This window comes from Penaeus vannamei, chromosome 30, assembly GCF_042767895.1.
Source record: "Penaeus vannamei isolate JL-2024 chromosome 30, ASM4276789v1, whole genome shotgun sequence".
Classification (NCBI taxonomy): Eukaryota; Metazoa; Arthropoda; class Malacostraca; order Decapoda; family Penaeidae; genus Penaeus; species Penaeus vannamei.
Window position 1 is genome coordinate 19,498,067 of NC_091578.1, and position 13,739 is coordinate 19,511,805.

Below are 13,739 nucleotides of genomic sequence, written 5' to 3' on the forward strand. Positions count from 1 at the left end.
AATAAAATAATCAAATTTAATCACACACACACACACACACACACACACATATATATATATATATATATATATATATATATATATATATATATATATATATATATATATATATATATATATATAACATTATGGATTCATAATATGACATCTAAATAGAGAGGAAATCAATACAGAATGATAATATACAGTATGCAGAATAATGTTAACATACAACATAGAAATGTCTTGAATAAAATTCACGATACACTCCCACCACCAGGGACTCACTGTTCTTCAATTGGAAGAATTACAACAATGTTATGTACAGATCTGTCTATCAAAATATCTCTTTGTCCATTATACTTGGTACCTGGTATAGAAAGTTTATATCTTAAAGTAACATTCCTTACTTTACCATCAAAACCTGGGGATGTAAATATCACTTGTGCTAGCTTCCAATTTCCCTTTAATGCATTTTTGTCCTTAACAAGCACTATATCTCCAGGCTTGACATTCCGTTTTTCCACATGCCATTTAGTTCTGACTAAGAGAGTAGGAAAGAAATCCCTTATCCATTTTTTCCAAAAAGTATTAATTATTTCATTGACAAATCTGAAACTCTTTCTTAAACTACAATTATCCTCAAATACACCACTGGGTACAATAGAACTAGCACGACCGAGCAATAAATCATTGGGACATAAATAAGATCCCAAATCTAAATCAGAGCCTGGTTTAATACCAATAGGTCTCTGGTTAATCAAGTTAGCTATTTCAAACATAACAGTCTGCAGGTCAGCATATGATAAAACCTTATTTCCAATTGAAATACCGATTCCTCTCTTCACCAATCGTATCAATGATTCAGTACGCCCATTTTGCCAAGGAGCATCTGCGCCTTTAGTAAATTTCCAAGTCATGCCTTCTTTCCTACCAAATTTCATAATCTTGTCAAAATTCAGATTTCCTACAGCCTGAGTTAATTCTTTATTTGCCTTAACCAACTGGGAGCCTCGATCAGAATATACCATTTTGGGAAATCCTCTGATACTAATGAATCTTCTAAAGACATTCAAAAAGTTATCTGTACTATATCCTTCTGCAATATCAATATGGACAGCCCTACTAGTCATGCATGCAAATATTATTCCATAAACCTTTAGTGTTGTCCTCTTCTTCACTGTATCTTTGACCAAATAAGGACCAAACAAATCAAGGGAAGTAAAGTAAAATGGAGGTGCTGGGTTTAGTCTCTCATTTGGAAGCTGGCCCATACACTGGCTTTCACAAATTTTGTTGATTCTCCTACACATCAAACATTTAGCCTTAATATGCTTTATTATTCGTCTAGCACCCGGTACCCAGAATTTTGTTTGAAGCTTGACTAAAGTGGATTCTATTCCAGAATGATCACGTTTATGTAAGTGTTTAATAATCAATTTAGTGAAAGGATGATCCGGCATCAATAACATATAATCATCTCTGTTCCAATTTGTTTTCAACCAATTACTTACTTTTGCACCCACTGTAATTATCCCTTCACTATTCAGCTTAGGGCCTAGTCTTTGATACCTTATCTTCCAATTTTTATCAATTCTTTCTTGCACCTTTCTTACCCAATAAATTTCAGCCCTGTGTAGATCTCCAACATCAGGTTCTTTGCCTATATATAACAGGGATCTTCCAAGGAATACCTTTAGAACTCTGGCTGTAACATTTATGAATTTATCATATTTACTGTATCTCTTTATATCAACAACTAAATCATTATTTGCTGCTGCAAGGGAAATCCTTCCTCTCTTTAAATAAAGAACATCAGGTAAATCAATTAAATACTTCTGTTTGATTGGCCAATCTGTTCTGGGTAATGCAAGAAATTCAGGGCCAGACTGCCACAAAGAACTCTGATTTAGAAGCTCTGGTCTACATCCGCGTGTAAGTAAATCAGCTATATTTAATTCTGAAGGTATCCAGTACCACTCACTTGGATCAGTTTTTTCTTGAATTTCAGAAACACGATTAGCTACAAATGTGTTAAATCTGAAAGATTCCTTTTGAATCTGAGATCTTACTATTTCTGAGTCAATGAGGTGAGTGACAGAATCAAAGTTGAAGTCCATTTCCTGTACAATGAAAGCTCTGAGACGACACGCAAGCACAGCACTGCATAATTCAATCCTGGGGATCGTCATCTGACGAATGGGAGCTAGCTTACATTTAGATGCAATTAAATGACTGATAAAGGAGCCGTCTGATAATCCCCATCTCATATAGGCCACAGCTCCATAAGCCTTTGAACTTCCATCAGCAAATATGATCAAATGTGGGTTACCCTTTGAACTGTGAGGCTTGAGACAACGAACAAACCTCAGCGGCTCTAATTCAAACATCTCTCGAAAGAGCATCCTCCATTCATTATTCATATGAGAGCTAACAGCATAATCCCAACCAAGTTTCTTGTCACAGTTACCAAGGTCTAATACAAGCTCCCTCATCAAGAGCTTAGCCTTCAGCGTGAAAGGAGCAATTAACCCCAATGGATCGTAAATACTTGATACCTGACTAAGTATCATCCTTCGTGTCAATTTCTCTGGTAATTCATTTTCAAGCTTATCTTTTGTAAGATCAGGTGCAGTACGCAATTTTCTGATTCTCTTAGAAAAATTTATACGTACTACAAAGAAAAATAAATCAGATTCAGGATCCCAATTCAACCCCAGGACCTTTTCAGTATTAGTTTCTATAATGCTTGAACAGGAGTTTACACAATTATTACCACCCGACATCACCCACTGTTTTATCTGAAAACCTCCTTTGCTTAATACACGACCAATGTCATTCATTATGGTCTTGGCTGCCTCATGGCTATCCACACTAGCCAATAAGTCATCTACATAAGAGTCCCTTTCAATCAGTTTGGTAGCTTCTGGGTAATTCTTACACATTTCTGCTGTCTTACGTAAAGCAACCATTGCAATCGCTCCTCCAGGTTTATTACCAAAAGTAACTGTCGTTAAAGCATAATGACTTTGACTTCTTTCCGTATTCATTTCTCTCCACAAGAATCTATGGCAATTCTGATTGAAATGGCCTATCTTAACTGAATTGTACATTTTCTTAATGTCTCCTATAAGCCCAATAAGCCCTTGACGGAATCTGAGAAGTATGCCTAAAATATTATTTAGGCAATCGGGTCCCTTAGCAAGAAAATCATTTAATGCAAATCCCATATAAGGCGCTGAAGAATCAAATACAATTCTCATTGGTGTTGACTTTGAATCAGATCTAAGAACTTCATGATGAGGAAGGTAAAACACTGGCCCTTTATACAAGATTATCTCTTCGTCTGACATCTTACGAGCTACCCCTCTTTTAACCATGTCCTGTATTTGTTCATTATACCTTTGAGCATTCACAGCTAAGCTTATTTATTTGGTAATTCACTAGGATTTCTGATCCATGGATAGTCAGCCACCCAACATTGGTTAAGCTCATCATAATTCAATCCATCCTCAATCAGTTTCAGTTCCTTTTCTTCCTTCAGCGTCATATGGCCTTTCAGAGAACACTTGCCACAACGACACCCTCCACACTTCGGAGAGCATGCTATACCTAGTTCTTCACTCATGAAAAAGCATTCCATCATTCTACCAATATTTTTCTTGGATTTGATCAAGTATTCATCAGACTGTAAACAAGCAATGTGATTTACCTTTGCATGTAGCTGATCACTGTTATGGGGCAAAGGACCTAGATAACCTCTGATACAGTAACCAAAATTATTATGCATAAGCTGTAAATTTCCAACTGGTTTTACCACTTTTGGTATGAGCACGCAGTAATCTAATCCAATAAGCAAATCAATTTTGCCACTAGGTCTTTGAATCTGATTAGGATTAACCCCCAAAATACGAGCAATTTCCGTCATATCCACATCCTTAATTTCTGAAGTGATATCATTAAAGCCAACAGCCTCCACCAACCATTGTTTACCATTATTATCAATCAAAGGAACATTATATATTTTGCTCTCTACTCTCTCCTTTTGATTCCCTATTTTGGTAAGACTTAGGGATATTTCCGAACCCTTAAGGCCCAATTTCTTGGCTGCTGCATGGGTGATCATAGTTAAATTGCTACCAGCATCAAAAAGTGTAGACAAGTTATATGAGCCACTACTAATTTTACTTATCATTAACAAAACACCTTCTCTATCCATAAGGTTACTCGAAGCTTGAACAATATGTAAGTTCTTGTTGAACACAGAATGCACGGAAGGATGGTGCAGTTTTCCACGTCTTATTATTTCCTATTTGAACATTACAAAGAATTTTCCTTTCACAGTCTCTGCTGATATGGGAGGGTTCCAGACAAACAAAACAAATGCCCATTTTTTTCATATTGTCTAGTTTCAGAGTATCGTCTAAGTTACTAAAAGTTGCACATCTACCAATTTCATGAGAATCAGTTCCATGAAACCAGCACCTTTTGTTCTTCATCTTGCTGTTTATATTCGGTCCCTTCGTTTCACTACCAAACTGACTTCTATTTGCTAGATTTACCATTGCCTGTGACAGATTGGCAAAACAGTCTAGCATTTGCTTCTGACAAACTTCCTGATTCTGAGCCAATTTGGTGATTGCTAGTCAGATTATCTACATTTTCTTCACCTTCACCATTAGTAACATAATGAATGGCTGCCTTAGTGCTCATCCCTGCCGTCCTAGATTCATCTTCCATGTACTCTATAACCTGACGTTCTCCAGTCAAAAATTTTACAAGACTCTGAAACCTCTCTTGGTCACTTAAGGCTTGAGCTTTATGAGTCCATTCCCTTTTTAAACTATTAGGAAGTAATCTTTCAATTTTAGTTACTACAGTAGAATTCTCTATTTCATTTGCTCTGTCTATTTTCTTTAAGTCTAACCATGCTCGCTCAACAACATTTATTACCTCACGTAACTTCCGAGTATTACCTTCAGGGACTGGCATTAAAATACTAATTTCAGCCAAAACAGCATCCACAACCTTTGAAGTGGAACCAAACCGTTCTTTCAGCCTATCCCACATCTGATCAAATTCATCTAAACCCCCTACAATTTCTTTAGCCTTTCCTTGTAAAGATCTTCTCAGTATAAATGGATCTCTCCCATGACGGGCTATCACCAAGCGTGTGTAATCTTTCATGAAAGTTGGGAACTCTCGGACATTGCCATAAAAAACTGGAGGATCTACTTTCTTAACAAGTATACTACATGAACTATCAGACTGTGGAGCAAGTTTCTGTGTTTCAATCTTTAACAACACCAATGCTGAATGGATATCACACTTGATCTTTTCTATTTCACATATATAATTCAGATGTTCACTAATTTGTTTATCATCATCAACTACTTGAAGCAGACGTTCATTTATAATTTCTACTCTTTTGAAATTTTCACAAATTTCATTAAAAACTGCACCTAACACTTCTAAAGGTTCATTTTTCTCTTTACAGTCAAGGAACACTCTTACTTTTGTGGTAAAGCATCCTTTGGCGATGCCTCGTTGTTTTCTGAGGGTTTTCTCGTCATCCCAGCCAGTTTCACATTCTTGAGTTCTGCCCATGTTGGTCTGTTGCTGGATTGTTTTGTGATTTCTACTAGGAGATGGGACAATGGAGACATGTATTGCATGCACAGTACTTTATTTATGATCCAACCTGCAAATACAAATAAGATATCAAAGTAATTCAAAACAGTAAATTCATCCCAAAAAAAGCAGTTAACTCAATGGTTCAAATGTAATAAACAGATACTTCAAATCAAAGCATTTCCATTTGACTATTTGCATATTCCTTTTGCTCAAGAAACAAAACAAACATTTCCTCCACTAGAATAATGTCCACAATACAATATGCATTCATCTATAAATGAGAACCAAAGTTACACAATCAACATATCACAGTAATCAAAATTTAGAATAATCATAACAAAAATAATAAATAGAAGAGAAACAGCACATATTATTTACTTACAACAATGAGACCTCCCATCTCTTCAGCTTGAATTCACCAAACCATATCTTGACACGCAGGGCAAACATGTTCAGTTAATAGAAATCAGCACAATAACAGAAAGATGCTGTTATGGTCAATATCAGGTAGTGTCAATAGCTTCAAAAGGAAATCAGACCAACACAAATCCATTCCTTGATACTCCTCAGTCATGTGGCGCGGGCAAGCGTCTTCTCCGAAAATGTGTAAACAAAAACAAAAAAAAAATGCCGCATGACAAGCGCAGCGTATAAAAATTACCAAAACACATCCTACAAAGAGTAAAGCATAAAATAAAATAATCAAATTTAATCACATATATATATATATATATATATATATATATATATATATATATATATATATATATATAACATTATGGATTCATAATATGACATCTAAATAGAGAGGAAATCAATACAGAATGATAATATACAGTATGCAGAATAATGTTAACATACAACATAGAAATATCTTGAATAAAATTCAAGATACAATCATTATTGCTATTATCATTATACAAATAGTTATAAAGATAAAAATAGCAATAATAATTAGCATAATAATTATTATAACTGCAATAATGATGATAATAAAAATAATAATCATGATGATAATCATAAAAATGATGACAGTAATGATAATAATGATGATAATAATTATCATTCAGTCCAGCTATAATGAAATGAAGGCCAAAAGTAATAAAATCCCAACAGTCGAAAAAATGGCTAAATCTAGCGTATTACAACCTTTTGAGAGAAACGTCGAAAAAAAACCTTTTCGCATTTTAATGGTAATTATGAGGATTTTAACATTAATTCAGGTAATTATGATGATTTCCCTGATGATTCCTTTATTATTGACAATAATGATGATAATTATGATGATAATGACAATGATAATGGCAATAATAATTATGATAATGATAAAGTCATAATTATAATGATAATCTTGATAATTACTGCAATAATTGCAATAATTAACTCTATTCCAATAATTTCCATACTAATAAGGACAATAGAAATAACATCATTATCATTGTCGTTATAGTTATTATTATTGTCATTATTATTTCTAAGATCATTATTATTGCTATTATCATTATATAGATAGTTATAATGATAAAAATATCAATAATAATTAGCATAATAATTATTATAACTGCAATAATGATAATAATGATAATCATGATGATGACTTTAATGACAATAATAAAAAAATGATGACAGTAATGATAATAATGATGACAATAATTATAATTCAGTCCATTTATAATGAAATAAAGGCCAGAAGTAATAAAATCCCAAAAGTCGAGTATTACAGCCTTTTGAGAGAAACGTCGAAAAAAAACCCTTTCGCTTTTAATGGTAATTGTGAGGATTTTAACATTAATTCAGTTAATTATGATAATTTCCATAATGATTCCTTTATTATTGACAATAATGATGATAATTATGGTGATAATGACAATGATAATGACAATAATAATGATAATATAGATAATGTCATAATTATAATGATAATCTTGATAATTACTTCAATAATAGCAATAATTAACTCTATTCCAATAATTTCCATACTAATAATGGCAATAGAAATAATAATAACATTATCATTGTCATTATAATTATTTTTATTGTCATTGTTATTTCTAAGATCATTATTACTATTATCATTATATAAATAGTCATAATGATAAAAATAGCAATAATAATTAGCATAATAATTATTATAACTGTAATAATGATGATAATAATAATGATAATCGTGATGATAATGACTATAATGATAATAATCATAAAAATGATGACAGTAATGATAATAATGATGATAATTATTATTCAGTCCATTTATAATGAAATAAAGGCCAGAAGTAATAAAATCACAATGGTCGAAAAAACGGCAAAATCTAGCGCTTTACAGCCTTTTGAGAGAAACATCGAAAAAAAAACCTTTTCGCTTTTTAATGGTAATTATGAGGAATTTAACATTAATTCAGGTAATTAAGATGATTTCCATGATGATTCCTTTATTATTGACAATAATGATGATAATTATGATGATAATTATGATGATAATGACAATGATAATGACAATAATAATGATAATAATGATAAAGTCATAATCATAATGATAATCTTGATAATTACTGCAATAATAGCAATAATTAACTCTATTCCAATATTTTCCATACTAATAATGGCAATCGAAATAATAATAACATCATTATCATTGTCTTTATAATTATCATTATTGTCATTATTTCTGAGATCATCATTATTGCTATTATCATTATACAAATAGTTATAATGATAAAAATAGCAATAATAATTAGCATAATAATTATTATAACTGCAATAATGATGATGATAATAATGATAATCATGATGATAATGACTATAATGATAATCATAAAAATGATGACAGTAATGATAATAATGAAGAAAATAATTATTATTCAGTCCATTTATAATGAAATAAAGGCGAAGGCCGCACCATTCTGTGTGATGTAAGCACAGGTCGCCCGCGCCCCCTTATCCCAAAATCTTTCCGCCGAAAAATCTTCAACCTCATCCATGGTCTATCACACCATTCTGAACGAACAACTGCTCGTCTGATGAAGGATAAATTCATCTGGCACGGAATGAACAAAGACATCAAACAGTGGGCTCGATGCTGTGTTGCCTGCCAGATGAGCAAAGTAAGTCGTCACACTGAATCTAGCACAGGAGAATTTCGGCAGCCCATGCGCCGGTTTGGACATCTCCATGACCGCTTAAAGCCTGCATACCTGGAAGAAAAGGAACCTACACCAACCACGCCTCTGGCCGATAACCCAGCTCACACCGTACCTCCTTCAAATGCACCTGCCCATGTCTCACATCCTGAAGATAAACCCTTTCAAATCTCCTCGCGTTCTGGTCGACTAATTCGCCAACCCAACCGACTCGACCTCTAACAAGCCATGGATTTTCTTTCGGGGGAGTATTGTAACATTTAAGTTACCCCTAAAATAACAATTACATAAATAAAGACTTTGAACAGAACAATCGTGTAAAGTGCAGTGTACACTTCAACTGAAATTTAACATTTTGTTAATTGTGTAATATTAAAATAAAATGTTTCAAAAAGACAAACAATTACATAAATTAATAATATTGTTTATTTTACATAATTATGTTGGTACTTTTACATAATCATCATAGCTATGTAATATGTACTTTTATTCCAAGATAAAGTTGGATTCGATTGAATACGCTTCTTGATTCCTCACAGGACGAATAGGGAGCAAGACACTTTTCCTTTTCTTCCGCTTACCATTATATTTCTTTTTCCAGAGCCCCGGCGGGATGCATGCTGCCCTCTGTTGATTACCAGTCCGTCCTGTAACATAACCCTGTATGACTTGGATCCTAACACGCTTGCAGCCTGTTCTTTTTCAGAGCCTTCCCTTCATCCAGCCCGTGGAGTGGGGAACACCCTTGACGGTAGTCAACCCGACGACACATTACTAATCCCATCTTCCCCCTTCTAATGTTCAGTCGCCCTGTTTCTTCTACTTATTTCGTTCTAAACTATTTCTACTTTTCAGATCATCTCCAGATGGACGGCGGCAGGGCCCAGCAGCCAGCTTCTGTCCTGCGGAATGATCCTGTTCTCTCGTTTCACACCCGCCCTTGAGCCACGCGGGTTTTCTCGCCTTCTGCCTTCGTTTCTGGCAGGGTCGCGCTTTCGTCCTGAACGTCTGCAAAAACCCTGTACAGATAAGATTTTCTCTGAGTTTGGCCAAGCTATGGCTTGTTTTCACACCCCGATCGACAGTGTCCCGGAGCTGAGCTCGGTCTACGCTCTTTCCCCATGACGGGAACGTAGAGGTGGTTCTCTGTAAAGACCTGTAGGAATTAAACTTTTCTAAGGAGTATCCCTGTAAATAGCTCCCTTTCCTATCGTCCTCTTAATCTTCTTCTCTGCCTTTCCTATCAATGTAGTCTAGTGTAACACAAGGTTTGGGTTATTTTAGCGCATTGTATTATTTTAACTGTTATTTTTGTGTAAACTTTTGTATGTTTTTATTTGCCGAAAGATTTTGAGTTTCAGCCTCTTAATCAGGTGTTTCCCTCTTCGTTTTCTTTTAATTTGCATGTTGTGCATATGTTCTTAACTTTAAGTTTGTTTTTCTTGGTTTTAAGATAATTTTAAGATGTTTGTTTTCTTAATAATATTTTACCGTCGAGGTTCCTCTCCCAGCTTCTCAGAGCAATGTCCATGCAGAGCTGTCAGGACCGAGCCCATGACTTCCAAGGAGGTCTTTTATTGGGGTAAGCTCTGTTGACACCCTTTACAGATCGCCTGAGAAAGCGGTAATTATACATACGGAGACATTGCCTCCCTCTACGCCCACTAATTCATTAATTATAAGTCAGATCCTCCACCGGATCCGATCGGCGCAGCCAGATGGTCGGCTTCGCATTATAACATTTATGGTTGTGTGTTACTTATGCACTTCATAATGCAGTGTGTATTAGAACACGCCAGGCCCAAAGAATAAACCCAATATGTCTAATACACTCTTGTGTCCGCAGACATGGACGACGACGCTTCGAGAGCTCCAAAGGGTTCCACCCCTTTGGTCTAAGGCGATTCATTCGCCAGCTCTCCTTACACAGGTGATGGTGCCATGCTGATAACGGCTCCAGCTGATCTTCCGCACTGGTGTGCGGGCGCACTCATATGTGCCCCCGCAGTTCTGACCGTACTTGGCGTGCGGGCGCGGTCCCCATGCGCGCCCGCCTTCCGATGGACCGCACTGGCCTGCGGGCGCGCTTCCCATGCGCACCCGCCTTCCGATGATCCGCACTGGCGTGCGGGCGCGCTCCCCATGCGCACCCGCCTTCCGATGATCCGCACTGGCGTGCGGGCGCGCTCCCCATGAGCACCCGCAAACCGACGATCCGCACTGGCGTGCGGGCGCGCTCCCCATGCGCACCCGCCTTCCGATGATCCGCACTGGCGTGCGGGCGCGCTCCCCATGCGCACCCGCTTTCCGATGATCTGCACTGGCGTGCGGGTGTACTTTGTACGGCCGCCTCTCCGATGTCCCCGTGACGAGCGGGCGCGCTCCCCATGCGCACCCGCCTTAGGATGGATCCTCCCTGAGATGTTCGCCGACGTGATGGTCTTCGCCCTCTACACTTCGTCAGGGCCGACCGTTTCTCTGGTTCCTGAAACCCTTCGGGCGCCTTTCCTTCTGTCTCTCCATCGTACCTCACGAGTGATGGAACAAGTACTTCGCAGACACACCTGTTGTTTAAGGAGTCTCTCCTGCGATACTCGTCTTACTCGTCCCCTACTTAGGCGACGCACTGCCCGGGAGAGGTGTTGTAGTGTACGGCTGCGTTCGTCCTGACTCTAAGGATGATGTCATCTCCATGAACCTCGGCCAACGCATCACGAGCCGCCGGAGACGAAGTCCCTGCCGTGTGCCACGTGCGGTTACATCCCGCAGACGTTTTTTTTTTTTTTTTTTTCACCTGCGACTGAGTCCCGCAGGATTTCTTATTCATTTATTTATTTTATTTTTACGTTCAGCCATCAGTCAAGAAGGACTGTGGTGATAATGTGAACTTTGTTATTTTTATAACCATGAACGTAATTCTAACCAAGTCTCACTACTTTTATGGCGTTGAAGTCGCCAAGCCACACTATTTATTTATTTTTAAACACGAATATTGTAAATATGTTATGGCCGAAATGCACACACCTTTGTCTACCTTTCCATGACTGAAAATGCCTGTAACTCCCTAGTGAGTGCAATTTGCTCCCAAAATAAACATCATACCATCATACAGCTTTTACTCAACTCCAGTCAGAATAATTCATAATCTTACCACCACTAAAGTTCTGGTTCTGACCAAGGTTAGATGCCTAAATCATTCTCAGACTCGGGTCTCCTAAACAGCACATTGCTGGTTGCTCTGACATCACGCAACCCTTGAAAGGCTGTAAAAAGGCTAGATAAATCAGAGAATATTAAGCTGATATCAAAAGAACAGATTCATTTTGCTAAACCTGTGTTCCCGCTCCCAGCAGGCGGATGCTCAAACCTAAGGGAAGAATAATTCTATGATCTTGCTTTTTTCTTCCAAACACGTCCACGCAGACGCTCAGCCTACGCTATCTCCCTTTTCACATCTACACACTTACACATCCAACATTCAGCACACACATTCTGTACTTTCCTTCCACCCTTCTCTGATACAACACCCACACCCACTTACACGACATACAGGGTTCCCGAACCAACTAATCGGGTGGTGGCAGCGTGCCGTAGGCCCGGAACCTTACATCTGTTCACTACAGACGAATCTTTCCCTTGAGCAAAAACCATATTCTCGGTTGAGCCCAGACTCAACTAGACCACTTAAAATCTACTGGGTCTACGCCCTGCTACAATTATCATTATTATTCTCATTATCATTGCAGTTATAATAATTATTATGCAAATTATTATTGCTATTTTTATCATTATAACTATTTATATAATGATAATAGCAATAATGATGATCTTAGAAATAATAATGACAATAATAATATGTATAATGACAATGATAATGATGTTATTTGTTCTATTGCCATTATTAGTATGGAAATTATTGGAATAGAGTTCATTATTGCTATTATTTCAGTAATTATCAAGATTATCATTATAATTATGACTTTTTCATTATCATTATTATTGTCATTATCACTGTCATTATCATCATAATTATCATCGTTATTGTCAATAATAAAGGAATCATAATGGAAATCATCATAACTACCTGAACTAATGTTAAAATCCTCATAATTACCCTTAAAAAGCGAAAAGGTTTTTTTTCGACGTTTCTCTCAGAAGGCTGTAATACGCTAGATTTTACTTTTTTTCGACTTATGGGATTTTATTACTTCTGGCCTTTATTTCATTATAAATGGACTGAATGATAATTATTATAATTATTATCATTACTGTCATCATTTTTATGATTATAATCATTATAGTCATTATCATCTGAATTATAATTATTGTCATCATTATTATCATTACTGTCATCAATTTTTTATTATCGTCATTACAGTCATTATCATCATGATTATCATTATTATTATCATTATTGCAGATATATTAATTATTATGCTAATTATTATTGCTATTTTTATCAATATAACTATCTATATAATGATAATAGCAATAATAATGATCTTAAAAATACTAATGACAAAAATAATAATTATAATGACAATGATAATGATGTTATTTATATTGCCATTATTAGTATGGAAATTGTTGGAAGAGAGTTAATTATTGCAATTATTGCAGTAATTATCAAGATTATCTTTATAATTATGACTTTATCATTATTATCATTATTATTGCCATTATCATTGTCATTATCATCATAATTATCATCGTTATTGTCAATAATAAAGGAATCATCAGGGAAATCATCATAATTACCTGAATTAATGTTAAAATCCTCATAATAACCATTAAAAAGCGAAAAGGTTTTTTTCGACGTTTCTCTCAGAAAGCTGTAATACGCTAGATTTTGCTATTTTTTCGACTTCTGGGATTTTATTACTTCTGGCCTTTATTTCATTATAAATGGACTGAATGATAATTATTGCCATTATTATCATTACTGTCATCATTTTTGTGATTATTATCATTATAGTCATTATCATCATG

The 13,739-nt window shown here is 35.8% G+C and overlaps 2 protein-coding genes across 2 annotated transcripts; both read right to left on the reverse strand.

Moving 5' to 3' along the window:
* Positions 1-263: 263 nt before the first annotated feature.
* On the reverse strand, positions 264-3,359 carry LOC113816133 (uncharacterized). The gene has a single exon (XM_070143346.1). The coding sequence runs from the start codon at positions 3,357-3,359 to the stop codon at positions 264-266; it is 3,096 nt and encodes a 1,031-aa protein (XP_069999447.1).
* Positions 3,360-4,497: 1,138 nt separating this feature from the next.
* LOC113806068 (uncharacterized) lies at positions 4,498-6,235 on the reverse strand. Its single transcript, XM_027357179.2, has 2 exons — positions 5,996-6,235; positions 4,498-5,680 (listed from the first exon to the last, which is right to left on the reverse strand). Exon 2 carries the CDS (start codon positions 5,584-5,586, stop codon positions 4,525-4,527), a length of 1,062 nt encoding a protein of 353 aa, XP_027212980.1. The 5' UTR covers positions 5,587-5,680; positions 5,996-6,235; the 3' UTR covers positions 4,498-4,524.
* Between the last annotated feature and the right edge of the window lie 7,504 nt (positions 6,236-13,739).

Excerpts from the sequence above, each read along its gene's own strand:
- LOC113806068 (XM_027357179.2), bottom strand. The coding sequence starts at position 5,586 with ATGGGCAGAACTCAAGAATGTGAAACTGGCTGGGATGACGAGAAAACC.
- LOC113816133 (XM_070143346.1), bottom strand. The coding sequence starts at position 3,359 with ATGGTTAAAAGAGGGGTAGCTCGTAAGATGTCAGACGAAGAGATAATC.